The sequence below is a fragment of the Sycon ciliatum genome, chromosome 7, assembly GCF_964019385.1.
Source record: "Sycon ciliatum chromosome 7, ocSycCili1.1, whole genome shotgun sequence".
NCBI classification, from domain to species: Eukaryota; Metazoa; Porifera; class Calcarea; order Leucosolenida; family Sycettidae; genus Sycon; species Sycon ciliatum.
In genome coordinates this window covers 23,216,885-23,243,109 of record NC_088649.1, presented here as the reverse complement: position 1 = coordinate 23,243,109, position 26,225 = coordinate 23,216,885, and the positions used below count along the sequence as shown (strand labels likewise).

General features: G+C 47.1%; 2 protein-coding genes across 2 annotated transcripts; both read left to right on the top strand.

The window, feature by feature from the left end:
• The first annotated feature begins 2,531 nt into the window (after positions 1-2,531).
• LOC135821725 (kelch domain-containing protein 1-like) lies at positions 2,532-3,782 on the top strand. Its single transcript, XM_065334725.1, has one exon. The coding sequence runs from the start codon at positions 2,532-2,534 to the stop codon at positions 3,780-3,782; it is 1,251 nt and encodes a 416-aa protein (XP_065190797.1).
• A 7,734-nt stretch (positions 3,783-11,516) lies between these two features.
• On the top strand, positions 11,517-12,143 carry LOC135821724 (kelch domain-containing protein 2-like). Its single transcript, XM_065334723.1, has one exon. The coding sequence runs from the start codon at positions 11,517-11,519 to the stop codon at positions 12,141-12,143; it is 627 nt and encodes a 208-aa protein (XP_065190795.1).
• The last annotated feature ends 14,082 nt before the right edge of the window (positions 12,144-26,225 follow it).

The following is a 26,225-nucleotide window of genomic DNA, read 5'->3' as shown; positions in this document are numbered from 1 at the left end:
ATCGACTGGTTATATCGACCATTTAGGCGTTGCAATCTTTCGACTTTGGAGGGACTTCGAAATTTTCTATCCACTTCAGAAAGAAAATTTGGAAGAAAGAAGACAAAGGAAGAGAACAAGCAGGATTCGAACCCACTGCAGAATGAATCTCAGGCAAACTTTTATACCACCCTGCCACTGTGCTGCAGAAGCTGAACCCTGTTGTTCTTACAGTCTTGTACCCAAAATAGGCAGCATCTTATGTACACTAAAGTACAAATGCTATACTAAAAAGGCTAAAATAGCAGGATCAACTTTCGCGCTTATAGCAAAGGAATCGTGATAAATAGGATATTGACCTCGACTTCGGTCTATATGGGAAATATAAAACAGAGGGTGGTGCGACTTTGGCGATAATTGGGAAGCGTATGTTGCTCCCTATGGGGGAGCTCGCAGTTTTCCTGCCAACTTGAATTCTCACCTGACTGAGTCACGACTGTCATCCAGATCACACGAGAGGTCTATCGAACCGTCCACTCGGCAAACCTGCAAGAAAGCACCACTCCCTGCTCAATACACATAATAACATATTAGCTGTCTTGTCATTGAGCATTTGTGCTCATTTGGATTAGCAAATTCAAATAAAGTATACAAACAAACAAACAAACAAACAAGAGCACCACTTTAAGAGTGCTCTCCAGGGACAAACATCACCAGGGATACACACCTACGGAGACGCTCCAGCGCCGCCAACCCCCCCCCCCCTGCACATAAGATATCAGCGTGTGTCAATGTCGCTCATGGAGGTGGTGAACAAGCGCTGAGGACTGTTGGTCATTCACAACGTTGTTGCCTCCAAGAAATCTAATTCGCAAGTCCGCGCTGGGGACGACAATGTGAAGAAGAGGCTGGTGCGACTTCGGCGATGATTGGGAAGCGCGTGTTGCTCCCTACATGGGAGCTCGCAGTTTTCCTGCCGACTTGAATTCTCACTTGACTGACTCACGACCGCCATCCAGACCACACGAAAAGTCCATCGAACCGTCCATTCGGCAAACCTGCAAGAAAGCACCACTCACCACTATAGATAGATAGCAGCGTGAGTCAGTGTCGTTGTTGAACGGTGAGAACAGACGTCGAAGACCCTTTCTTACAAATCATCGCCGAAGTCGCAACCACTATTTCGTAACACTCTCGTTCTAGGAATAGTACCGAATCTAACAACACCGTCCTTCTGTGCCTGCTGAACGACTGCATCCCGAGAGCTGTTGAAACATGCTGACATGATAGTAATAGTAACCATGATAGATGCATCGTAGGAGAGCAGATTGTATTCCAAAGTATACCAAACCGGAGTGCTTCTTCCGTTGTTCATGCTTGCCAGTCCTGAAAGCCTGCTTGGACTGCTTGACGGTGAGATCCGTTTACACGCTCTTGATTTTTTTTTTTTTACTGAATACCACAGTACCATCAGATGCTGCACAGCGGGGGCGGTGGCATATTGGATGGAAGTGGGGGCCGGGCAAAAGTAACTCCTCCGACCAAAGGTCTCGGGATCATCGTTACTCCTGTGCGCTGATACATAGGAGAAAAGAAACATGTGCATCCAAGATGGAAGCACCGGCTTTGCAAACGATAATGGGGAGAAATTGAGATTGAGATAGGACAAAACAATAGTAAAAGCAGTGCACCGTAGGAAGATGGAGTGAACGGATAATCGGATTTAAAGGCTGAGCGAAGGGGATCAAAGAGGGGTAGAAGGGAGCTGGAGCGCGGTCAGTATAATTACGCTGGTGTGTTGGCAGAGATCATAGCCTGTCTGTGGCCCACTCCCACTTGCTGCGCCGCAAGTGGTCGTTGACGTTTTTCTTAAACGTGTGCATACCTCTGCGAGAAGGGGGAGACTGCAGAAGGGTAGGTGGGAGCTGATTCCAAGTTGCGATGAGGGAGTGGGGATATGAGCGGAGCGTGTTGTTTCGTGCCTGAGGAGGAAAAATTGATGCTCATGCATTGTCACCAACAGCATGTCTCACACATAACCAAGGCCAGAACGAACAACATTAATAACAATCCGAGTAGCAAGAATCTGCCCAGGCATTGGACTATGCTCACTGCCATTTTTCGCTCCTTCCGTATTAACTTAAACTGTTTTCACTGCCATTTTAGCACCCTCCATATTAGCCCGTGTTGGAAGCCATTTTTCGTTCGTATTCTTCCTTTTGAGGTTGCGCTTGTGCATATTTTCCCCCTGCAAAAGGCTTGGGCACGCTAAAATAAGGGGACATACTAAACGATTATATACTCGCCTTTCGTACCGTGAAATACAGACACTATCCCCGTTTCGCGTCAAGCTAATTGTTAGCGCCTACATTGGTGTCTGCTATCACCCTCATTATCTCTTACTTTGGTTTCGTATAATAGTTCAATTGTGTTGTAATGTCCTTTAGTGCAGCGTAGCTACAAAGTATCAGTGAAGATCTAGTCAGTGTGAAGTGAAACATATAAGCTGTTCGCTACTCCGTCTCACTGCTGCTCCTTCTACTCAGCCAGCCATGTCTGTTCGTGTGTGGAGGAGCCCCTTCCAAATCCGCGAGGAAACGGAACAGCCGTGGGTCATGAAGACTAGTTGCATAGTCGACTCGACGATCTACACATTGGGTGGTTGTCCTTGGATTAGTCCAGAGGGAATTCTTCAGTGCATACAATTACCATCGTTAACGCCTCGTTGTCCACATGATCCAGACCCGAAACATGACTTCAAATCAGTACAAATCAAATACGAGACAGCATGGTTATTAACCAATCCTAACCCGCTTCACGTCAGGAGTTGTGCTGCAGCTGCCGTCGGTTCTGATATTTTCTACTTCGGAGGATTTCACCAACCGCATGAAAACCTTACATTCTGCAATACCGTCTTCCATCTTAATCCATGTACGCGGACCGTTTCTCAGGTCAACATTCGCGGCAGTTCGCCGACACCAAAGTCTAACGTTGGTATGTGTTCCAATGTGAAATGGAATGAATGCTATGTGTTTGGTGGAGTTGGGGAGCGTCCCTCGCAAACTGAGGGCGTTCAAACCCCAGCATCATACCTGGAAACAGTACGCGGGTATGTAAACAACGCAGTACATGTGCTGGACACAGGAGATCATGCTAGTACTGGTAGCTGTACGTGGAGAGAGATGCTATACACTGGTGACGCACCAGACCCTAGATATGACTCTGCGTTCACCAATCGCGGCAAGTTCGCATACGTCTTTGGCGGAGCTTGCAATTCGACTGAGGAATTGAAAAATGATCTTCATCGATTAAATTTAGAATCGACGGAGTGGAGTGGTGCTTTGCCAGTGACGGGAGAACTGCCTGAAGAGCGAAGTTGTGCTTCTTTGGCCCCGAGCTCGACGTCCTTACTGGTCCTCTGTGGTGGTTCTTTTGACAATGGAACGAGTTACCGCAATGACATTTCCATCTTTCACACTGACTTACTATGCTGGTATCGTGTGAACACGTCGCACATCCAGCCACCATTGGAGGCAGGGTATTATCCTTACTCATGCCAAGATCCCATTGGTGACGTCTATTTTGTAGGTGGTCACAAGCCGTCCTACAATACCGATTTAGCATCGACGATCGTCAGAGTACGTACGGAACCGTCGTCCTTACAGAATCTTGCTTTGCAGGTGTATGCCGGCGTAGCGACTTCAGAAGACGTTCAAAGCTTGCGAGTCCTGTTTCGCAGCGTTTTGCGTAAGATTCGAGCGCAGCCATGCAGTAGCTGCAATCCCCCTCACGCCTGGAAGTAGTCATGGTATTGAATGATGTATACATTTTGCTTATTTCGCTGCTGGAAGCGCTGCTTTGGGTTCGTCGGCCTAGCTTTCTGAACAAATCTGGCTTTACTTTCACTCCCTCACCTACTCACTTACTCCACTTCAACGCACTTGCTAACCTAGCTCTCTACCTCTTTTCCTCCCTTTTTCTACCTTTCTAGAGCTCACACACAATCTCTTTTCTCTCCCCTGCCGAAGGTGCGCGTTGGACGCCTTGGTCACTACACTACTCGTCGAGGGAGCGTACTTCGCCTCACCTGCCGCCCGCCTTTTATAGCACCCACACGCCCTTTGTAGTCTATTATGTTCGTAGTAGGTTGTTGTTGTTCTCTTACGTTCTATATACATGTAGGTATGTGTACTTTCACAGAAAATGACTTTGCTTTGGGTTTTGAAAGCTGTTGAGGTTTAGAATGACCTGATTTTATATCCTCCAATGGACGTGTTTGTAATAGAATATAATAAGCGGCGCGGAGACAACATCATTAATATGGCAATAAACAGAATCAGCGAAGCGGACATTGGACGTAGTCATGACGAAAAACGAAATGGATAAAAAAAGTTTCCAAACACGTTTTCTAGAGACATTCATCAGGGAAAATACGTCTCAATAATGAAGTCAAACAATACACAACGATGTATACGTGTAAGAATACGAAAAGCAGTATGTGAAAGAAAATAATAGTCCGTGAGGCAAGTGCCAGAATGTCAAATTGCCTTCCACCCCCCCCCCCCCCTGTCCAAGAGAGGTTTGTTCGGCGTGGCTGGGTTGGCATTGGTTCACTGAGCAGCCTAGAAAATGTTGGCAGTCCAGGAGACGTGCGATAGCCTCGCTACGAGGCTTTGTTTCTTTCGTCAATTGTCGAATTTAGACGTAGGTTTAGCATCTAAACCTGTCCGGTTTGTCATAATCCCTTGACTGTAAAGTCGCAAGCGCTCGATATGACAAGGCTTGCATGGTGCAATCCGGTTTCATGCGGTGAAAATCAAGCGCGAGCGAGCTAAACCTTTTGCACTTTTTTTGAGCTGTGCACTAAAATTGTTGTTGCTGTTCCCAATTTCAGTTTAGTATAATACCTTTTCAACAAATCACGAGCTTTATTCACCTTCCTTGACGCAGAAGTAACTCTACATTATTGTAGTACAGTAGGTATCGCGGAGTTGATGATTCTGCGTGTAAATCAACGATCCTGCAGCCATCTAACTAGTACGCCATTAGGTGGTAGAGGAGATCGATAGCAAGCAGCATAATCTCCTTCTTTGACCTTCCGGTATGCTGTGGTGATAACCGTGAAGAGTTGGCGTCGTCTATCATTCTCTGTTTAGGGCTAGTCCAAAATAATTTTGAATACTAAAGAAGACTCAGACCAGGCCACAATGTGGCAGACAACGACGGCGCTACGCCCACAGCGGATAGGCCGTCTGCGACTCGAAACAACAATTCTATTTTAGCTAAATGCACTCTGTGCGAGTCGCGAGGCGCGCTGAAACACCAGTCACGGTCCGCTTACCGTGCGCATTCGTAGAATTCGCAGTGTTGTAAAGCGTTTTCAAGACAAATAAAAGTGTTTTAGTGAATCGGCAGTTATTCGCGGCTTTAAATCCTGGAAATACTGCGTATTCTCGTGCCAATTGTCGAGCAGAAAACACCCCGTTGCGAGGTCGTCGCATGGTTCCTGGAACGCCAACATCGTCGAGGCAACTCAGTGAACCCATCCCTAGCCAACCACGCCGAGAAAACCTCTTCCACAGGGGGGGGGGGGGGTGGAAGGCATCTTCTTTTTTGAGCCGTTTCTGAGACTTGCCTCACGGACTAATAGGAGAAAAGAAGGTGAAGTGCGAATGACAAGAGAAGTGTGAACTTATAACAGAGGTGGGCAGGTGAGAAGTAATAACAATGTGATACTCAGAGAGGGTGAAGTGTAAGGAGTACACGCATGGATATGCTACTGAAAAGCTTGAGAAAGACTTGCACTCAGTCAGCGAGTTTCTGCATTCCAGAGAACTCAAATTAAACCGACCATAGTACTCAGTTTCTTGTTCTGCGGGAGCCCACGTTGCATGCATTCCGTGAGTTGCGATTCTGTGGCACTGTTGTTCAGCAATCATCTTGTACTAGGTGTCTTGGCATTTTGTTGATAAGCACTTGACATTCCGTCAGCAAGCTGATGCACTTCGGAGGAAGGTCAGTGCAAAGGTGAATGCATTTCCATGACGACCAGTGCAGCCAGGCGCGCATTTTATCTCTCATTAGTCCAGTATACACTGACATATGCTAGCAGTGCTTATGTGCACAGTCTGCGACACCATGCTGCGTTTGCGCGGAGACGAAACGAAACTAAACGGAACGAAGGACGCATATCAACAGATCTCTTAATCTGTGTGGCTCTAAAGATTCGAAGATGGATTGGAGGGGAAACTAAGCGAACATCAATTGTAAAGAACCGAGTGCCTCAGAACTACAGTACACTACTTCGACCAAGATAATTTGGATTGAACAACAAGCAGCAGTAACAGGCAGCAATCTCACACGAAGATGGTTTCTCCGTGTAGGTATGGACGGCTCATCAGGTGTGCATATTTAGACTGGTAGGGAAAGCCGAGGATCTAATTCTAAGAAGAAAAGAAAACCAAAGAACATCTTTAGAGACACGCAAGTTGTGTGGTTTGTTGCTATGCGTCCTGGAATTGTGCTTTGACCGTTTTGTCTGATGGTCTTTCCAGTATCGTCCTCGACATACTTGTACATCCTTCACAGGTTGGACTTACTTTCAGCTCGTGCTTGTGTTGGTTGCGCTCACTTTCCCTCCTTATGTTATTTCTATAACTAGGAACCTTCCCAACGGGAAGGCCGTTGGAGTGCACAACCAAGGTGTGCTAGAGCTGATTGCCAGTTAGGTGTAGAACGTCAGTATCGTTTGTCAGTGTCGTACCATGTTAGCGCACGAGCTGATTGTACAGTAACTGGTGGTGTCAGTGGATATTATACCCAAACCTGTAGCTCGTCGGTCCTCTTGTCTTCTTAAAATATACTTTTGATGTGAATGGTTGCAGCCACATTGTAGTTCGACCTCTACACATCATAATACGTATATAATATTGCCTGAGTACGAGGTCAATATAGGAAATAAAAGCCGAGTAAAAAACTGAGGCGAATCTGAAGCCTTTTACGAAATTTTAAATTATAGTATAAAAACCTCCAGTCATTTGCTTGTTCTAAAAAGCTGTTAATATTTCTGGCAATAACTCATATAAACAACCTGGTGCTATAAAAAACCTGGTGCTGTAAAAAAACCTGTATAAAAAACCGGGTGCTATAAAAAACCACATTTTAGGAAAAATGACTGGAGTTTTTATGCTATAATAAAATTAGACTATAAGCTTCGCCCTCGTGTTTACGGAAAAATCCTCGGCAAAAAACCTCGGCTTTGCCTCGGTTTTTGCCTCGGCTTTTTATTTCCGTAAACACTCGGGACTCAGCTGGTATTCTACACTTATTTCCTATACTGACCAATACTAAGTCAATATCAGACTTATCACGACCAGCCAAAGCCTGTGCTCATTCCCTAAAAAGGCGTCAAATATAGACAGTCACTATAGCCCTAAGGAGTGAAATATGCAGGAATATTTGACTGCCATCTAGTATAAGTAAATTTAAGTCCCTTGATATGCAAAAAGTTGCAACCTCTAAGTGGGTAATAAAGCAAAGTACATACCCCAACTTAAAGTTGTGAATATGGAGATTTATCGCTCTTCCTTATCGCCATCCGCTAATGCTTGTGATCCTTGACTGGCCATGTATTACAAACTCTAAGGGGCCGGTCGCACTGAGGGAAAATTTGAAAAACACCCGATGTTACCATGGACATTTGCCGCTGTGCGGGAGATTTGAGAGATTTAATCCACTCGATGAAAATCAGCTCGAGGCCTCGCTTTTCCGCCGAAGATTATAATCACCCGCGGCTTCCACTGGATTTGTTTTAGTTTCCTTGTTTTTATTGCGTTATGAAGTGGAGCGATACTCTAGAGGCTGTGCTGATGCAGCTCTGGCCCAGGAGAGGGACTGCCAGACTGCCAGAAGCGAATAGTGACAACAAAATTGCTCGCGTGAGTGAGATTTTTCTAATTGTGCGTATGCAGTATGGCCGTGATGAAAAGCAGAAAAATTTATTCCCTGTATATTATCTGAGGATTGTTCCCTCAATGTCACCGGCCCCTTAGTGGGCAATAAAGCAAAGTAAATACCCCAACTTAAAGTGGTTAATATGTGGATTTATCTCTCTTCCATATCGCCCTGCACTAATTTTGTGATCCTTGACTGGTCATGTATTACCCATATCGCCGGTATATCGACTGCTTGAATCGACTGGTTATATCGACCATTTAGGCGTTGCAATCTTTCGACTTTGGAGGGAATTAGAAATTTTCTATCCACTTCAGAAAGAAAATTTTGAAGAAAGAAAACAAAGGAAGAGAACAAACAGGATTCGAACCCACTACAGAATGAATCTCAGGCAAACTCTTATGCCACCCAGCCACTGGTATTGTACTGCAGAAGCTAAACCCTGTTGTTCTTACAGTCTTGTACCCAAAATAGGCAGCATCCTATGTACACTATAGTACCAATTCTTTACTAAAAAGGCTAAAATAGCTGGATCAACTTCCGGGGTTATAGCAAAGGAATCGTGATAAATAGGATATTGACCTCGACTTCGGTCTATATGGGAAATATAAAAAGACGGTGGTGCGACTTTGGCGATAATTGGGAGGCGCATGTTGCTCCCTATGGGGGAGCTCGCAGTTTTCCTGCCAACTTGAATTCTCACCTGACTGAGTCACGACTGCCATCCAGAGCACACGAGAGGTCTATCGAACCGTCCACTCGGCAAACCTGCAAGAAAGCACCACTCGCTGCTCAATACACATAATAACATATTAGCTGTCTTGTCATTGAGCATTTGTGCTCGTTTGGATTAGCGAATTCAAATAAAGTATACAAACAAACAAACAAGAGCACCATTTGAAGAGTGCTCTCCAGGGACAAACATCACCAGGGATACAAACCTACGGAGACGCTCCAGCGCCGCCAACCCCCCCCCCCCTGCACATAAGATATCAGCGTGTGTCAATGTCGCTCATGGAGGTGGTGAACAAGCGCTGAGGACCGTTGGTCATTCACAACGTTGTTGCCTCCAAGAAATCTAATTCGCAAGTCCGCGCTGGGGACGACAATGTGAAGAAGAGGCTGGTGCGACTTCGGCGATGATTGGGAAGCGCGTGTTGCTCCCTACATGGGAGCTCGCAGTTTTCCTGCCGACTTGAATTCTCACTTGACTGACTCACGACTGCCATCCAGACCACACGAAAAGTCCATCGAACCGTCCATTCGGCAAACCTGCAAGAAAGCACCACTCACCACTCCCTGCTCAATACACAGTGTTTCGGGGAAGTCAACCCTCATCAGTTGACATTGCGTAGGCTGAGGAAGATTGTGGCTGAAGAGCACCACATGTATAGTGCTCTCCAAGCACAAACATCACCAGGGATACAAACTTACAGAGACGCTCCGTTTCCAGCGCGACAAACACCTCGTCAACACCAGATACCAGCGTGAGTCAGTGTCGTTGTTGAACGGTGAGAACAGACGTCGATGACCCTTTCTTACAAATCATCGCCGAAGTCGCAACCACTATTTCGTAACATTCTCGTACTAAGAATAGTACCGAATCTAACAACACCGTCCTTCTGTGCCTGCTGAACGACTGCATCCCGAGAGCTGTTGAAACATGCTGACATGATAGTAATAGTAACCATGAGAGATTTATCGTAGGTGAGCAGATTGTATTCCAAAGTATACCAAACCGGAGTGCTTCTTCCGTTGTTCATGCTTGCCAGTCCTGAAAGCCACGTTTATATTCTCAGCATGGACTGCTTGACGGTGAGATCCGTTTACACGCTCTTGATTTTTTTTTTTTTACTGAATACCACAGTACCATCAGATGCTGCACAGCGGGGGCGGTGGCATATTGGATGGAAGTGGGGGCGGGGCAAAAGTAACTCCTCCGACCAAAGGTCTCGGAATCATTGTTACTCCTGTGCGCTGATACATAGGAGAAAAGAAACATGTGCATCCAAGATGGAAGTACCGGCTTTGCAAACGATAATGGGGAGAATTTGAGATTGAGATGGGACAAAACAATAGTAAAAGCAGTGCACGGCAGGAAGATGGAGTGAACTGATAATCGGATTTTAAGGCAGAGCGAAGGGAAGGGGATCAAAGAGGGGTAGAAGGGAGCTGGAGTGCGGTCAGTATAATTAGGCTGGTGTGTTGGCAGAGATCATAGCCTGTCTGTGGCCCACTCCCACTTGCTGCGCCGCAAGTGGTCGTTGACGTTTTTCTTGAACGTGTGCATACCTCTGCGAGAAGGGGGAGACTGCAGAAGGGTAGGTGGGAGCTGATTCCACGTTGCGATGAGGGAGTGGGGAAATGAGCGGAGCGTGTTGTTTCGTGCCTGAGGAGGAAAAATTGATGCTCATGCATTGTCACCAACAGCATGTCTCACACATAACCAAGGCCAGAACGAACAACATTAATAACAATCCGAGTAGTAAGAATCTGCCCAGGCATTGGACTATGCTCACTGTCATTTTTCGCTCCTTCCGTATTAACTTAAACTGTTTTCACTGCCATTTTTGCACCCTCCATATTAGCCTGTGCTGGAAGCCATTTTTCGTTCGTATTCTTCCTTTTGAGGTTGCGCTTGTGCATATTTACCCCCTACAAAAGTCTTGGGTACGCTAAAATAAGTGGACATGCCAAACGATTATATTATCGCCTTTCGTACCGTGAAATACAGACACTATCCCCGTTTCGCGTCAAGCTAATTGTTAGCGCCTACATTGGTGTATGCTATCACCCTCATTATCTCTTACTTTGGTTTCCTATAATAGTTCAATTGTGTTGTAATGTCCTTTAGTGCAGCGTAGCTACAAAGTATCAGTGAAGATCTAGTCAGTGTGAAGTGAAACATATAAACTGTTCGCTACTCAGTCTCACTGCTGCTCATTCTATTCAGGCAGCCATGTCTGTTCGTGTGTGGAGGAACCCCTTCCGAATGTGCGTGGAAACGGAAGATCCGTGGATCATGAAGACTAGTTGCATAGTCGACTCGACGATCTACACATTGGGTGGTTGTCCTTGGATTAGTCCAGAGGGAATTCTTCAGTGCATACAATTACCATCGTTAACGCCTCGTTGTCCACATGATCCAGACCCGGAAAGTGACTTCAAATCAGTACAAATCAAATACGAGACAGCATGGTTATTAACCAATCCTAACCTGCTTCGCGCATATGGTGCTGCAGCTGCAGTCGGTTCTGATATTTTCTACTTCGGAGGATTTCAAGGACCATATGAAAACCATTCCTACCACAACACAGTCTTCCATCTGAATCCATATAAGCGGACCGTTTCTCAGGTGAACATTCGCGGCAGTTCGCCGGCACTGAAGTTTAACGTTGGTATGTGTTCCAAATGGAATGAATGCTATGTGTTTGGTGGAGTAGGGGAGCGTCCCTCGCAAACTGAGGGCGTTCAAACCCCAGCATCATACCTGGAAATAATAGGCGGCGAATATAATAAACAACGCAGTACATGTGCTGGACACAGGAGATTATGCTAGTACTGGAAGCTGTACGTGGAGAGAGATGCTGTACACTGGTGACGCACCAGACCCTAGATATGACTCTGCGTTCACCAATCGCGGCAACTTCGCATACGTCTTTGGTGGAGTTTGCAATTCGACTGAGGAATTAAAAAATGATCTTCATCGATTAAATTTAGAATCGACGGAGTGGAGTGGTGCTTTGCCAGTCACTGGAGAACTGCCGGAAGAGCGACGTTGTACTTCTTTGGCCCCGAGCTCGACGTCCTTACTGGTCCTCTGTGGTGGTTATTTTGACAATGGAACGACCCGGAGTCACCGCAATGACATTTTCATCTTTCACACTGACTTACTATGCTGGTATCGTGTGAACACGTCGCACATCCAGCCACCATTGGAGGCACGGCATTATCCCTACTCATGCCAAGATCCCATTGGTGACGTCTATATTGTAGGTGGTTACAATTCGACCAACGATAACCATCTAGCATCGACGATCGTCAGAGTGCGTACGGAACCGCTGTCCTTACAGAATCTTGCTTTGCAGGTGTATGCCGGCATAGCGACTGCAGAAGAAGTTGAAAGCTTGAGAGTCCTGGTTCGGAGCGTTTTGGGTAAGATTCGACTGCAGCCATGCAGTAGCTGCAGTCCCCCTCACGCCTGGAAGTAGACATTGTATTGAATTAAGTATACATTTTGCCTATTCCACTGCTAGGAACGCTGCTTTGAGTTCGTCGGCTTAGCTTTCTGAACATATCTTGCTTTTCTTTCACTCACTCACTCACCCACTCACTAACTCCACTCCAACGCACTTGCTAACCTAGCTCTCTATCTCTTTCCCTCCCTCTTTCTACCTTTTTAGAACCCACACACAATCTCTCTTCTCTCCCCTCCCCAGGGTGCGCGTTGGACGCCTTGGTCACGAGACTACTCGTTGAGGGAGCACACTTCGCCTCACCTGCACGGCTTTTATAGCACCTAAACGCCCTTTGCAGTCCATTATGTTCGTTGTTTTGGTTGTTTTTGTTCTCCTACGTTCCATATACATGTAGGTATGTACACTTTCACAGGAAATAACTTTGCTTTGTGTTTTGAAAACATTGAGGTTTAGAATGACCTGATTGTATATTCTCCGATGGACGTGTATGTATTACAATTTGTTAAGCGGCGCGGAGACAATAACATTAATATGGCAATAACGAGAATCAGTGAAGCGGACATTGGACGTAGTTATGTCCAAACAAAATGGATAAAAAAAGTTGCCGAACACGTTCTCGAGAGACATTCATCAGGGAAAATACGTCTCAATAATGAAATCAAACAATAAACAACGATATTATACGTGGAAGAGTACAAAAAGCAGTATGTGAAAGAAAATAGGAGAAAAGAAGGTGAAGTGCGAATGACAAGAGAAGTGTGAACTAATAACAGAGATGGGCAGGTGAGTAATGATAACAGTGTGAGACTCAGGGAGGGTGAAGTGTAATGAGTACGCGGGTGGGTGTATGTGGGTGTGTGAACGGGGTGAACATTGCTCATTCCAAGATCCCATTGGTGACGTCTATATTGTGGGAGGTCGCAATTAGGTCGACGCTAACGATCAAGCAACGACGATCGTCAGAGTGCGTACGGAACCGTGGTCCTTAAAGAATCTTGCTTTGCAGGTGATTGCAGTATGTAAAAGAAAAGAGGAGAAAAGAAGGTGAAGTGCGAAGACAAGAGAAGTGTGAACTAATAACAGAGGCGGGTAGGTGAGAAAATAATGATTGTCACCCCTTTCAGCGCCAACCATTTCTGCTGCTGTACATTTCAGCGCCCTCATGCCAGCGCCACCTTTACATTGTCGAATCTCACCTCAGCGCAATCTCACCTCAGCGCAAGGGCAAACCATCATGTCGAGGGATGGCACAATCGATTCGCGGCAGTTGTCGGCAAGGTGCATCCAAATTTGTGGCGTCTCACAGGGGCTCTGGAAAAGGAGCAGGCCACGACGCAAACGTTGCTCCAACAAATAGAAGCGGGCCAGCAAACCCATCGAGTCCTTCGCAAATATAAGGAACTGATGATGCGCCAAATTCAGCTGGTGACGTAGGCGTACGGCTAGCGGGTGGCAGCGCATTGCCGTGGCTGGCTCAATGCCGTGGCTGGCTCAACGCCCTTATCTCAGGGGATTCTCTCCCTGCATTAGCTATGCTTGTCACATGCTATGAGATTGTGTCTAATAATAATAATAATTCTACCTATCACTAGTATCAGCACCTCAGTAAGAAATTGCACTGAAACCAAATCGGGTGTTAGCACGGGGAAGGACAAGGGCAGCAGGCAGAAACTTGTCCACGAGTGGTGGCTGCAGCGTGGGGACCATTTGCTCGCAAGGTAAAGCGATCACACAAAAGTGAGCTAGCCAGTCCATTCAGCCAGTCCATTTAGGCAGTCCATTTAGGCAGTCCATTTAGGCAGTCCATTCAGCCAGTCCATTTAGGCAGTCCATTTAGGCAGTCCATTCAGCCAGTCCATTTAGGCAGTCCATTTAGGCAGTCCATTTAGGCAGTCCATTTAGGCAGTCCAGGGAGTCGTACTCAAACTAGGGAGGTGACACGGCACAGAAATCCGTGTCACAGGGGTTGACTCGCACCCGTGACCCCTCGTTGTTATTTTTGGAATAGTTCAGTCCAGTCCAGTCCGAAAGGTCATACTTGGATCGACTCGCCTTCTGTACTTCACCTCCAAGCGTGCAACGCGAGACCCGCAAAGTATGATTTTTCTGTGGGGAACGATTTTGCCATTGATCAAGTTTTTATTGGAGTGCTCAGGCATACTACGATTGCTGAGACGTCCCGAGCACGCTTGTTCAGGTTCTCTATCTTTGACGAGCCGGTCCTACAGCCCCCTACATTGTATCTAACGACGTAGGAGCTGACAATGTAAGAGAATTTCCCTGGAAATAATGATGATGGTGGTGTGACTGCTGCAGGAAAAATGCTGGCTGTTTATGACAGTATGACTAGATGTACAATGTAGCTCTCTTGTATGGTACTTAACCCCTGCTATAAATGTGTTGTTTAGGAAGACTGGTGTATGGTGCAAGTCATAAAGAAGAAATGGGGCAGATACACGACTTACAATTTTCAAAAACCAGCTTCGTGTTATGTCTAATTTGTGTCAAAATTGTAGTATTTAGACATGACAATATCATTGGCTGTACTTCTCTAATATGGTACATAACCCCTGCTATAAATGTGTTATTTAGGCAGACTGGACCATTGTGCAAGTCATAAAGAAGAAATGGGGCAGATACACGACTTACATTTTTCAAAACCTGGCTTCGTGTTATGTGTAATTTGTGTCAAAATTGTAGTATTTCAACATGACAATATCACTGGCTGTACTTCTCTTATATGGTACTTAACCCCTGCTAGAAATGTGTTGTTTAGGAAGACTGGTGTATTGTGCAAGTCATAAAGAAGAAATGGGGCAGATACACGACTTACAATTTTCAAAAACCAGCTTCGTGCTATGTGCAATTTGGGTCAATTTTTAGTATTCGGATTAACCTAGGATACGACTCTGAACAGTTCTGAACAGTTACCGTAACACTACACGCCGTCTCATAACTGCTGCTGTTGCCATCGCTGCTATCAATTAGTTCGGACATGGCAGGAGGTAAACAAATTGCTGGTAGTCTTTCAAAGAATACTGGCGAGTGATGGGCTGTAAACGAAATGTGCTGCCTCAATAATTTCAAAAACTAGACACCCATGCTGCACGCTTGGAGGTGAAGTACAGAAGGCGAGTCGATCCGAGTATGACCTTTCGGACTGGACTGGACTGAACTATTCCAAAAATAACAACGAGGGGTCACGGGTGCGAGTCAACCCCTGTGACACGAATTTCTGTGCCGTGTCACCTCCCTAGTTTGAGTACGACTCCCTGAGGCAGTCCATTCAGCCAGTCCATTCAGCCAGTCAATTTTGGCAGTCCATTTAGGCAGTCCATTCAGCCAGTCCATTTAGGCAGTCCATTTAGGCAGTCCATTTAGGCAGTTCATTCAGCCAGTCCATTTAGGCAGTCCATTTAGGCAGTCCATTTAGGCAGTCCATTTAGGCAGTCCATTTAGGCAGTCCATTCAGCCAGTCCATTTAGGCAGTCCATTTAGGCAGTCCATTTAGGCAGTTCATTCAGCCAGTCCATTTAGCCAGTCCATTTAGGCAGTCCATTTAGGCAGTCCATTTAGGCAGTCCAGTTAGGCAGTCCATTTAGGCAGTCCATTTAGGCAGCGATAAACATGTACATAACCTGTATAGTTAAAGGGGAACTGTCACCAAAAATTTCTTTATCTTATCTTGTAGTTCTTTGGCTCCTAATCATGAGGGTATTATCCGTTTTTTTCTGCGATGGCTGGAAGTTGGTGAAAACTTGAAAAGAAGGTGCCCAAAATTGTCCCGAAGTACCGAGTGACGTCACGCCGGACTTGACCTCCACGCGTACATTCGTCGTCGAAAACGAAATCCAGCCCGTGTGCTGCATGCAGGTCGATCGAGCTAGCTGGCTGTTCCAATGTACGGTGCACGTGTGCCTTTTGAACTGTTAACACAGATGGGTACTAGTAGAGGCGTACCGAAGGAGAATGCCAAAGGTACTCACTTAAAAAAAATTAAAAAATTAAAAAGAGGCGGAGACCCACGTGCAGCTACACAGCCAAATCAAAATAAAAAGCAGCTGAGCTTTCACCTTATTGACTTCTTCCGCGAGGATCTAAGTTTTATTTTGTGAGCACGGAAGTACGTCGTTGTTATGAACTTTTCGTGTGAGCTTGAGGAACATGTTAACACGATGATGAGTGCGTATACAGAAAACAGTACTCCTCCGGCGGCGATAACACCACCAACCCTAGCCCCAAAGGAACGCAATGTAGGTACGTGAAGGCGATTCATCTGGCGATGTTGCTGAAGATGCAGATGACAAACTCCGACGTCTTTCATTAATTTTCAGAGCCGGGTGGGCAACACCGCCACCTTCGGCTTCGATACAACGACATCATTTTCAAGCACGAGGTATGTGTGTCACACTAACAGCAAACAAAAATCCTTCCACTCCTTCATAGTCACAAATAAAACAAAGAGCTGGAGCTTCGTGGAAGAAGTACCAGTACACAGGCGAAGCGCCAGCACCCCAAATCAAGACTTTTTTATTTTCCGTGGCGGGAAATCGAGCTTTTCCAGGTATCTCCAGCCTGTAGAAATTCAACGCTGAGAATTTCCAACTATTGTCCGGCTTTGGTCCTCTGCCATCGACCTATCCTTTGAAGGAGAATGCTGAAACCAGTTGGTCGCTCTTCAGTAGTTCTTTCTCTATCGTACACATATTTTTGTATGTCGACACATGCTGTGTGCGACGACGTAGACACTTCTCAACACTTGAGTGACTTGAATTTGGCCATGATGACCGAATGTCATTGGACCGTGGAGTCGAGTAGAGGGCTCAGGCTCGATCGGCACAACGGGTACGTATAGCACAAGGGTAGGGCTAATGATATATCAAGTTGTTTGCTGTGCACAACCTTGGGGCGGAATTCGGCACGAAATTCTCTGCTCGCCAACTGTTGAGTATACCATGCAATACGTAGGTTTAAACTCATGTTGCAGTGCTATCACGGTTGCAACCCTCTTTCAAATGTTGACATAGCCAACAACCACATAATCCATATCAAATCTTCCCCCTTGTTTTCTTTCTAAGTGTGAAAAATAGAAATAATACCAGTCCTAATCATTGGAAAATGCAAATCACGGTCTATTATCGACACGTCGTACTGTCGCGGACATGGAAATCCAGTCGATTGACCGGGGCCGGCGCCCTCAGCGTGTACAGAACGTTGCATGCAGTGCACATGTTGATCCAATGCGACCATCAGCAGCGCATGATAAACCGTGCTACGGCTGCATGACCAGTGCCCTGGGGCCGCTATACGTGCGACCGGATTTCCATGTCCACGACAGTAGTACCATGCAGCCTGGTAGCGCATTTGGAGCAGGAAAGTGAATGGTAGCACTGCGGTGATGAACACATGAGCTGATGACAACCATCGTCGTCTTGTTGGTTTGTGTTGTCTCCAGTTCATTGCAGGTTGAACGAGGAATGAACGTCTACTCTTTCTTTCCAAAACTGGCTGGGCACACGCCAATGAGACGGAAGCTAGTGCCAAACCAGTCCTTGGAAGTTTTGTTGTGCTGCTGGACTTTCAATCATCATGTTAAGTATATTCCGGTTTCTGAGTCTTCGTGTGCGCCTGAAGAGCTACACTGTGTAGAGATGTTGGAAGTTTATCCTCCTCACGACACCGCACCAAGTACAAGCACTTCCTCGGCACTGCCTGAGCCCTGTTCTGTGTTAACTGTGACCAGGAGAAGCAACTAGAAATTTGGAGCTTGAGCTGGAACGCTGGTGCTCTCTCTCTCTCTCTCTCTCTCTCTCTCTCTCTCTCTCTCTCTCTCTCTCTCTCTCTCTCTCTCTCTCTCTCTCTCTCTCTCTCTCTCTCTCTCTCTCTCTCTCTCTCTCTCTCTCTCTCTCTCTCTCTCTCTCTCTCTCTCTCTCTCTCTCCGTCACGTTCTGCCACTGTCCGAAACCGGCGCATGTGCTAGCATGTCGAAGCGCATTGTGTCTGAGTCACGCACCCACTCTCCTGCTTCTCCCTCATATGCCCAAGACAGTATGACCAACTGTGAATACAGTTCATGCCCACATGTGAAAATGTGTGGTTCTCTTGTAGTAAGCTGCCACGTGTGTACTTGCACGTGTTGTGTACATGTGTGTGTGTGTGTGCGTGTGTGTGTGTCTATGGGACTGCGTTCTCCTATTCTCTCTCCGGTGCCTTCGAGGCCCACGCAACCCTTGTGGCAGTGGCTCGACAGCACAGGGCAGGAGTTTGCGCGCGTGCATGTGTATATGTGGGTGTGTGTGCGCGAGCGCGCGCGCGTGTGCATGTGTGGGTGTGCGCGCGTGCATGCAGATGTGTGTGTGTGGGGGGGGGGGGTATGCGCGCGCTGATGCTCAGCTCTCCAGAATGATGTCCGTGTGCGTAGCCAGTGTATGGTGGCAACATAGCCCTGATTATGTGTATGCGCATACTATTTGGGATGCTTTACTGTTTTTGGTGGGATCCAGTTACATAGTTTTCTGTTCAATTATTTATGTTTATACAGCTGCTGTATTTGTAGTGCAACTTTATGTCTTTCTGCTGGTCAATTTGTCGTCTTGATGGTGTTCTAATACTGATATACATAGAAAATATTACCCTCAGAAAGTGTGCTCGTTGTGAAGTTGTCCTTCTTTGGGCTCAGACCATTGCTCGTGTATAGGTAGATACATATCAGTGGGTTCGATTGGTGGCGAGAGGTCAGCCTAAATTATTTGAGGCGGAATTCGGCACGAAATCCACGCTGAGTACTTTTTGACGACGAGTTGCGTCGGTCTTGAAAACTCTGGCGAGAAAGCGAGGAAAATGATGTTGCTTGGAGCTTTCCGCGAAACTTAGGGCAGCTAATGCCCGCACCTTCCCAAACATTGCCTCGGAACAAGACGATACCACCAGGGAAGCTCTTGTGAGCAAGGGATAAAATAGTCTCTTTTTGGCGATATTGAGCTGAGTTTCAAATTTCCCGGGCCTGGGGTCGGATTTGGAAAATAAAAGTGCAACTTTTAGGGCTCTTTTTCGGTGCTGGCGCTTCGCCTGTACAACAAACTGCTGTCGACCTTTATTTATTTTCTCCCTTTTTGGCGTTCTCATTGTGTACAACGTACACAGTACACATCGAGTGTCCAAGTTCAGAAGTGCAAGCGTGCACCGTACATCGAACAGTTGGCTCGATCGACCAGCAGTCCATCACACGGGCTGGACTTTGTTTTTGACGATGAATGTACGCGTGGAGTTCAAGTCCGGCGTGACGTCACTCGGTACTTCGGGACAATTTTGGGCACCTTCTTTTCAAGTTTTCACCCACTTCCAGTCAATGCAGAGAAAAACGAATAACACCATCGTGATCATGAGCCAAAGAACTACAAGATATGACAAAGAATTTTTTTGGTGACAGTTCCCCTTTAAAGTAGTTTTCCCATTTTTTTGTTGTGTAATTTTTTGTTAAATATGCTCTTTGACTTACCTGGCATGTCTAGTTTTGAATTCCAAAAAGAAAGAAGGGGGTACCCATATCCGTTTCTGTTATATTCCTGATTTTCCTACCATATGCATTTTAAGCATTTGGGGACCACACACCATGTAGTGGTATTTGTGGCTCAACTAGTAGGCAGCCGTGGGGGTTCTTTGGTATACAGCTTCTGTGGTACACTTCTGAGGGCACAGTAAGGAACAAAAAATATATCTGGCAAAATGATACATGTAGTAGAGTACGGCTGACATTCAATTTGCTGGTTGTTTACGAAAACGTCAACGTCGGCGAGATGGCTGAGCACCTTCACTAACGCGGCGACATCCTCAGATGCATCGGTACGCAAAGGTTTTTACTGCTCTAGATCGTCACGCCCCCTTACAACCTCCTCGTAAGCCGAGGCGCCGACCTTGCCCATGGTTGTGTCCTGAACTTGTATCTGCTGTGCGTCAACGAAACAAGGCCCACCGACTTCTTTCACGCTCTCCAAACGATGTCCGCCTGCGAGAGCAACACCGCACTCTCCGCGCAGCCGCGCGCAAGCTAGATCGGAGGCTAAGGGATCAGTATTTTCAAGCTCGCCTACAGTCGGCCGGAAAGGATGGACGGAAGCTCTGGAATACGATAAACGTGGTGACTGGACGAGCGAAAAGTTCAAGCCCACCACAAGTACCTGTTGGAATCCTCTCCCGAACTTTTGGCGAAGTTGATCATGACCCTGGACGACCAGACGCGCTGTGCGCCAACGCACCAGCCGAACGTGAAGCACCAGCATTCACGGAATTTGCGCCTGTTTCGACGGAGGACATTACGGCCCTTCTCCAGTCCGTTGACGCGTCAAAAGCAACTGGACATGATGACTTGCCGGGTATTGTCCTTAGAAACTCGGCATCAATACTGGCTCCCTCGCTCAGCATCATTTTCAATACTTCGTTATGTCAGGGGTGTGTTCTCCGTCAGTTTAAAATTGCTAATGTGTCGCCGCTATTCAAAGGTGGCGGCCTTGACCCTTGTCAGCCTACTGCGTATCGACCTATTTCTCTACTACCAGTCGTTTCTCGCCTCCTCGAGAAGATCGTCAAAGCTCAGCTTACATCCTTTCTGACCGATCACAGTATTCTCCCTGACTCGCAGTTCGCGTACAGGAAGAACCACAGTACGGAGGACGCTCTTGTGCTAGCTGTCAATCGCTGGCTGAAAGCGAAGTATGAGCGCAAACTCACAGGTGTGATATTCGTGGATATGTCGAAGGCTTTCGACTGTGTCAAACACACCATCTTGGCACAGGAGCTATCCGACATTGGGGTCGGCGGTACTGTCCAGCTATGGTTCACTAGTTACCTGAGTGAGCGGCTTCAACGCGTAGTCGTGGGCGGAAATTGCTCGGAATACGTCGCATGCAGTCGAGGGGTGCCGCAAGGATCCGTCCTCGGCCCCCTCCTGTTCACACTATACATCCGTAACCTTCGATGCTGCTTGCCCCAGCAGGTCACAAACCAGGAATTTGCAGACGACATTGCAATTGAAGCCTCGGGCAGTTGCGAACAAGTGTGCTCTTCTCTAAGCACAGCCATCACTGGCCTGTCGCAGTGGTTGGAGGACCGCGGACTAATGCTGAACCAAAAGAAAACGCAAGCTCTGTTGATTACCCCAAGAGGCCCAGCCCCTGACACAGATAACATTCGAATTCGCTGTGGGAATGCAGCCCTTGCAGTTGTGGAACAAGCGCGGTACCTGGGCGTAATGGTAGATGGGCAGCTCTCCTGGGAGCCTCACGTCAATCACACAATCCAGCAGGTGCGGAAGTCAGTAGGTGCGCTGTGGCGGAGCCGCCGAAGCCTCACCCTGGCGTCAAAGATCCTGTTTTACAGGTCGATGATCCAGGGTAGGTTGTCGTACGCTTCCAACGCCTTTTATCTGTCACTTCAAATTGGCAACATGGAGCCCCTCACACGTCTAACGAAGTGCGCTATCCGCGGCTTCTTCGGTCTGCCACCGTGGTCGCGCACGAGCCCGATCTTTGAACAGCTCCGCCTCACCACCCTGGAGGACATGTTTAACATTAAGCTCCTCATCTTTGTCCGTCGTTGTCTGTTCTCCCGAGCTAGCTCCCTCTTCACCAGCTTCTTCGTGAGAGTTACTGGTTACCGCACTCGGGGAGCAGCACAACACCTCGTTCGAGTACCATTTTGGCCCGGTCCTGCGGGTCGAGCGACCATGCAGTTCATCGGCGCAGTCCTGTGGAACCAGCTCCCGCCTGATCTCCGTTCCGAGCCCAACCACCTTCAGTTCTGTGCCCTGCTAAAAGCGCATCATGGCTCCGTTTAAATGCTTTTCGGCTAGTGTGTTTCTGTGGTATAGCGGACTGAAGAATAGTAAACGTGTTTTGCAATTATATGTATGAAGCTATTTTGTATATAGTATGTTCCCATTCCGTTTTTGCTTTGGTGTAGCCCTGAGGTTGATTGCTTATTTATTTCTACCCTTCCTCTCTCCATACTTCTGTCCCCCCCCCTCTCTCTCTCATTCCTTCTGTCGTCCACATGTATCAAAGGAGGCGAAATCGCCTGTTTGTGGTGCGACGTTAAATAAACTTCTACAACAACAACAACATCATGTGCACTGAAAGTACCTGTTACAGCATGCATGAACAGAGGAAGACGGAGGAATGTTTTCATAGATATGATGTGACAGTATGATTGTGATGTGATGATATCAACACCATCTACGCATGCTTGTATATTGAAAGCAGTTTGGGTTTCAAAATTTTGAAGGCCGCTTCACGCAGCTTCATTATACTTGAATCGTTTGCCGGCAACCTGCCTACACTCAAGAGAGCACTGCATTTCACACAAATTCATTAGAGGTATCGTTTCAACGTCTCGGTCTTCATGACCATCATCAGGAATGAAGTGGACATGGAAAAACAGCAGTATAAAAGAAGGAAGCAAAGCGCGGTACCTATTGACAGCGCGCGTAGAGAAGTGCAAAGCACGTCGTGGCGGGTGCATTGCTACATATACATGACAACACAAGCACAAACGGCGAGGAAAGTAGATACTGCGCTACAGCAGTGATACAAGCACAGTTCCAGTCTCACACCTCCAGTGAGATGTGTAGAGCCCCGCGCCACTCGCAGTAAATAACAGCTGTATTCAATGCCGGGAGAACGCACAGGTCAGGACCCCAACATCCCATGCATGATGCTGAAGATAGCTGAGTAAGTAAGATTATGTAGACCATGGTAGAATGTGGAAGTGCATACTCCATCAAAAGTGGTAGCCAAGGTACGTGAAGGCATGCATTGCCCACACACATGTGCCGAGTGTATCACCCAGAACGCATACTAGAAGCCAATATGTAGGTAAGGACGGCTCATCAGGTGTGCATATTTCGACTTGTAGGGAAAGCCGATGATCTAATTCTAAGAAGAAAAGAAAACCAAAGAACATCTTTAGAGACATACAAGTTGTGTGGTATGCTGCTATGCGTCCTGGAATTGTGCTTTGACCGTTTTGTCTGATGGTCTTTATAGTAACGTCCTCGACATACTCGACCTCGACGGTTTTTGTTGTGTTGACGAGGAGATGCCAATCCTTCAACCATCGTCCTGCTGCGTCCACGGCACGTTGGAGGAATGCAGCTGACAAATCCCTCGTGTAATGCGTCGCGATGAGTGCCGTGTCATTGGCGAAATGGCTGCATTTGGTATGTGAGTTTGTACATGCTGGGGGGAGGTCGATCGTGTGCACCAGGAAAAGAAGAGGCCCCAGGACAGAGCCCTGGGGTACTCCAGCTGGAATGGATTTCCATGATGACAAAGCGGAGCCAACCTTGACGCGTTGTCGGCGGCGAGTCAGGTAGCTTGTGAACCAGGCAAGGGCAATGCCACGGACACCAAGGTGCCCGAGTTTGGCCAGGAGGCCAGCATATCCAGACTCGGTCAAAAGCCTTTGATAAGTCAAAGAAGCATGCTGACACTGCCTGACCGGCATCTCGGCTGGCGGAAATCTCATGCACTACAGTACATTTCAAAACTATAGACGCGTACCTAGGCAAAAACCGTTATGCCAGCATCTATACCACATAAAATCTGTGATCACTTTGTGCATATTTTTTTCCAAATTGGGCGTCTGTTATCCAATCCTTTAGAAACTATATGAGAGTAATTGTGGAGCGATCCTGAGCAATATTCCGAAAACTATTCTCAAAAAGTTCCAGCCAAATTTGAAATATTTCAAAAACCCTACGCGTCTATAGTTTTGAAATGCACTGTAGGTGGGAGAGCTGTAGTTCAGTACTATCCTTAGATCGAAATCCAGATTGGTCGGTTGGTAGGTGGGGCTCAATGTGGGTGTAGAGCCGTTGGTGAACAATCCTCTCCTGAACCTTACTGACAACGCTTAGGAGAGAGATTGGCCTATAATTGGTGACCTCTGCACGACCGGCTTTCTTGTGTAGAGGACTGATAGTGGCGTCGCGCCAGTCCTGTGGCTGCTCGCCTCGCGAGAAGGACTCATTGAAAGGTGTTGTTGTTGCGAGGGAGCACGATATTTCGTCTGCAGTCAACTTGAGCAATTTCGTCGAGATGCCATCGTACCCAGCCGACTTCCTGTTGACCTTGCGTAGGCTGAGGAAGATTGTGCCTGAAGAGCACCACTTATATAGTGCTCTCCAGGCACAAACATCACCAGGGATACAAACTTACAGAGACGCTGCGTTTCCAGCCCGACAAACACCTCGTGAACACCAGATACTAGCGTGAGTCAGTGTCGCTGTTGGACAGTGAGAACAGACGTCGAGGAAGCTTTCTTACAAATCACCGCCGAAGTCGCAACCACTATTTCGTACCATTGATTGATTGATTTTATTTGGATTCGCGAGACCGAACGAGCAGGAGTGCTCAATAACAGGGTAGCGAATGGTTGAGTTGTGCTATGTGACAATGTAGTGTGTGCGTGGGGTGGTGATGGTTGGGGGGGGGGGGGGGAAGCTGCGGAGGCCCAATACAATGTAAGGGGATGGGAGGAGAGAAGGCCAGCGGAGAGTCAAATTCAGAAGAGGGCGGAGAGAATAGCTGAAGTACACGGTTACTGTGTGAATTCAAATAAACCAAACAAACAGCAAAACAAGTACACATCTCACGAAAATAAAGAGGACTGGAGCACAGAATTGAACTGCTGAAGTACACAGCTGACGAGAATAAAGACAGGAGCACAGAAATGAACGGGAGGCAGTCTACGAAGTGGTGGTACCATCGGTGCATGCACCACGGTACATTATCATATTATCGGCTTTGCAAAGTTCGTGGGTACTGAATACCATGGTATGACCAACTGTGTAGCAGTCTACAACGTGTAGGATATGGCAGCTCGGCGGAATGCTGGGATGTTGACCATGGCTCGTACAATTCTTGTTCTAAGAACAATGCCGAATCCAACAACACCGTCCTTCTGTGCGTGCTGAACGGTTATTATCCCGAGAGCTGTTGAAGCATGCTGACATGTTGGTACTGGTAACCGTGACAACTACTTCGTAGGTGAGCGTATTGATAATTCTACAAGACTGGAGTGCCTCTTCCGTTGTGCACGCTTGCCGGTGTTGAAAGCCACGTGTACATTATCAGCATGGACTGCTTGACGGTGAGATCCGTGTGCACGCTCTTGATGCTCATGCATTGTGACCAACAGCATGTCTCACACATAACCAAGGACAGAACAAACAAAATAATTAAAAGCAATCCGAGTAGGAAGAATCTCCCCAGGTATTGGACTCTTTTCACTGCCATTTTAGCACCCTCCGTATCAGCCCGTGTTCACAGCCATTGTGGGCTCAAATTCTTCCTGTTACGGTTGCGCTTGTGCAAGCTGTTCGCTACCCCAGTCTCACTGCTGCTCCTTCTATTCAGCCAGCCATGTCTGTTCGTGTGTGGAGGAACGCCTTACTAACGTGCGTGGAAACGGAACATCCGTGGGTCATGAAGACTAGTTGCATAGTCGACTCGACGATCTACACATTGCGTGGTTGCCCTTGCATTAGTCCAGAGGGAATACTACAGTGCATACAGGTACCATCGGTAAAGCCTCGTTGTCCACATGATCCAGACCCGGAAAATGACTTCAAATCAGTGCAAATCGAACACCATCCAGCATGGTTATGGACCGATCCTAACCAGCTTCACGTAGGTGGTGGTGCAGCTGCTGCCGTATGTTCTGATATTTTCTAATTCAAATGACAAATGAAAACCTGACCTTCCAAAATACAGTCGGCCATCTGAATCCAAGTACACGGACCGTTTCCCAGGTGAACATTCTCGGCAGTTCCCCGACACCGAAGGCGAACGTTGGTATGTGTTCCAATGTGGAATTGAAAGAATGCTATGTTTTTGGTGTAGTTGGGGAGCGGCCCTCGCAAACTGAGGGCGTTCAAACCCCAGCGTCATACCTGGAAATAATAACCGGGATATACCCCCCCCCCCCCCGGGATACAGTCATGTAAACAACGCAGTACATGTCCTGAAAACAAATTGCTAGTACTGGAAACTGTACATGGTCAGAGATGATGTGCACTGGAAATGCTCCACACCCAAG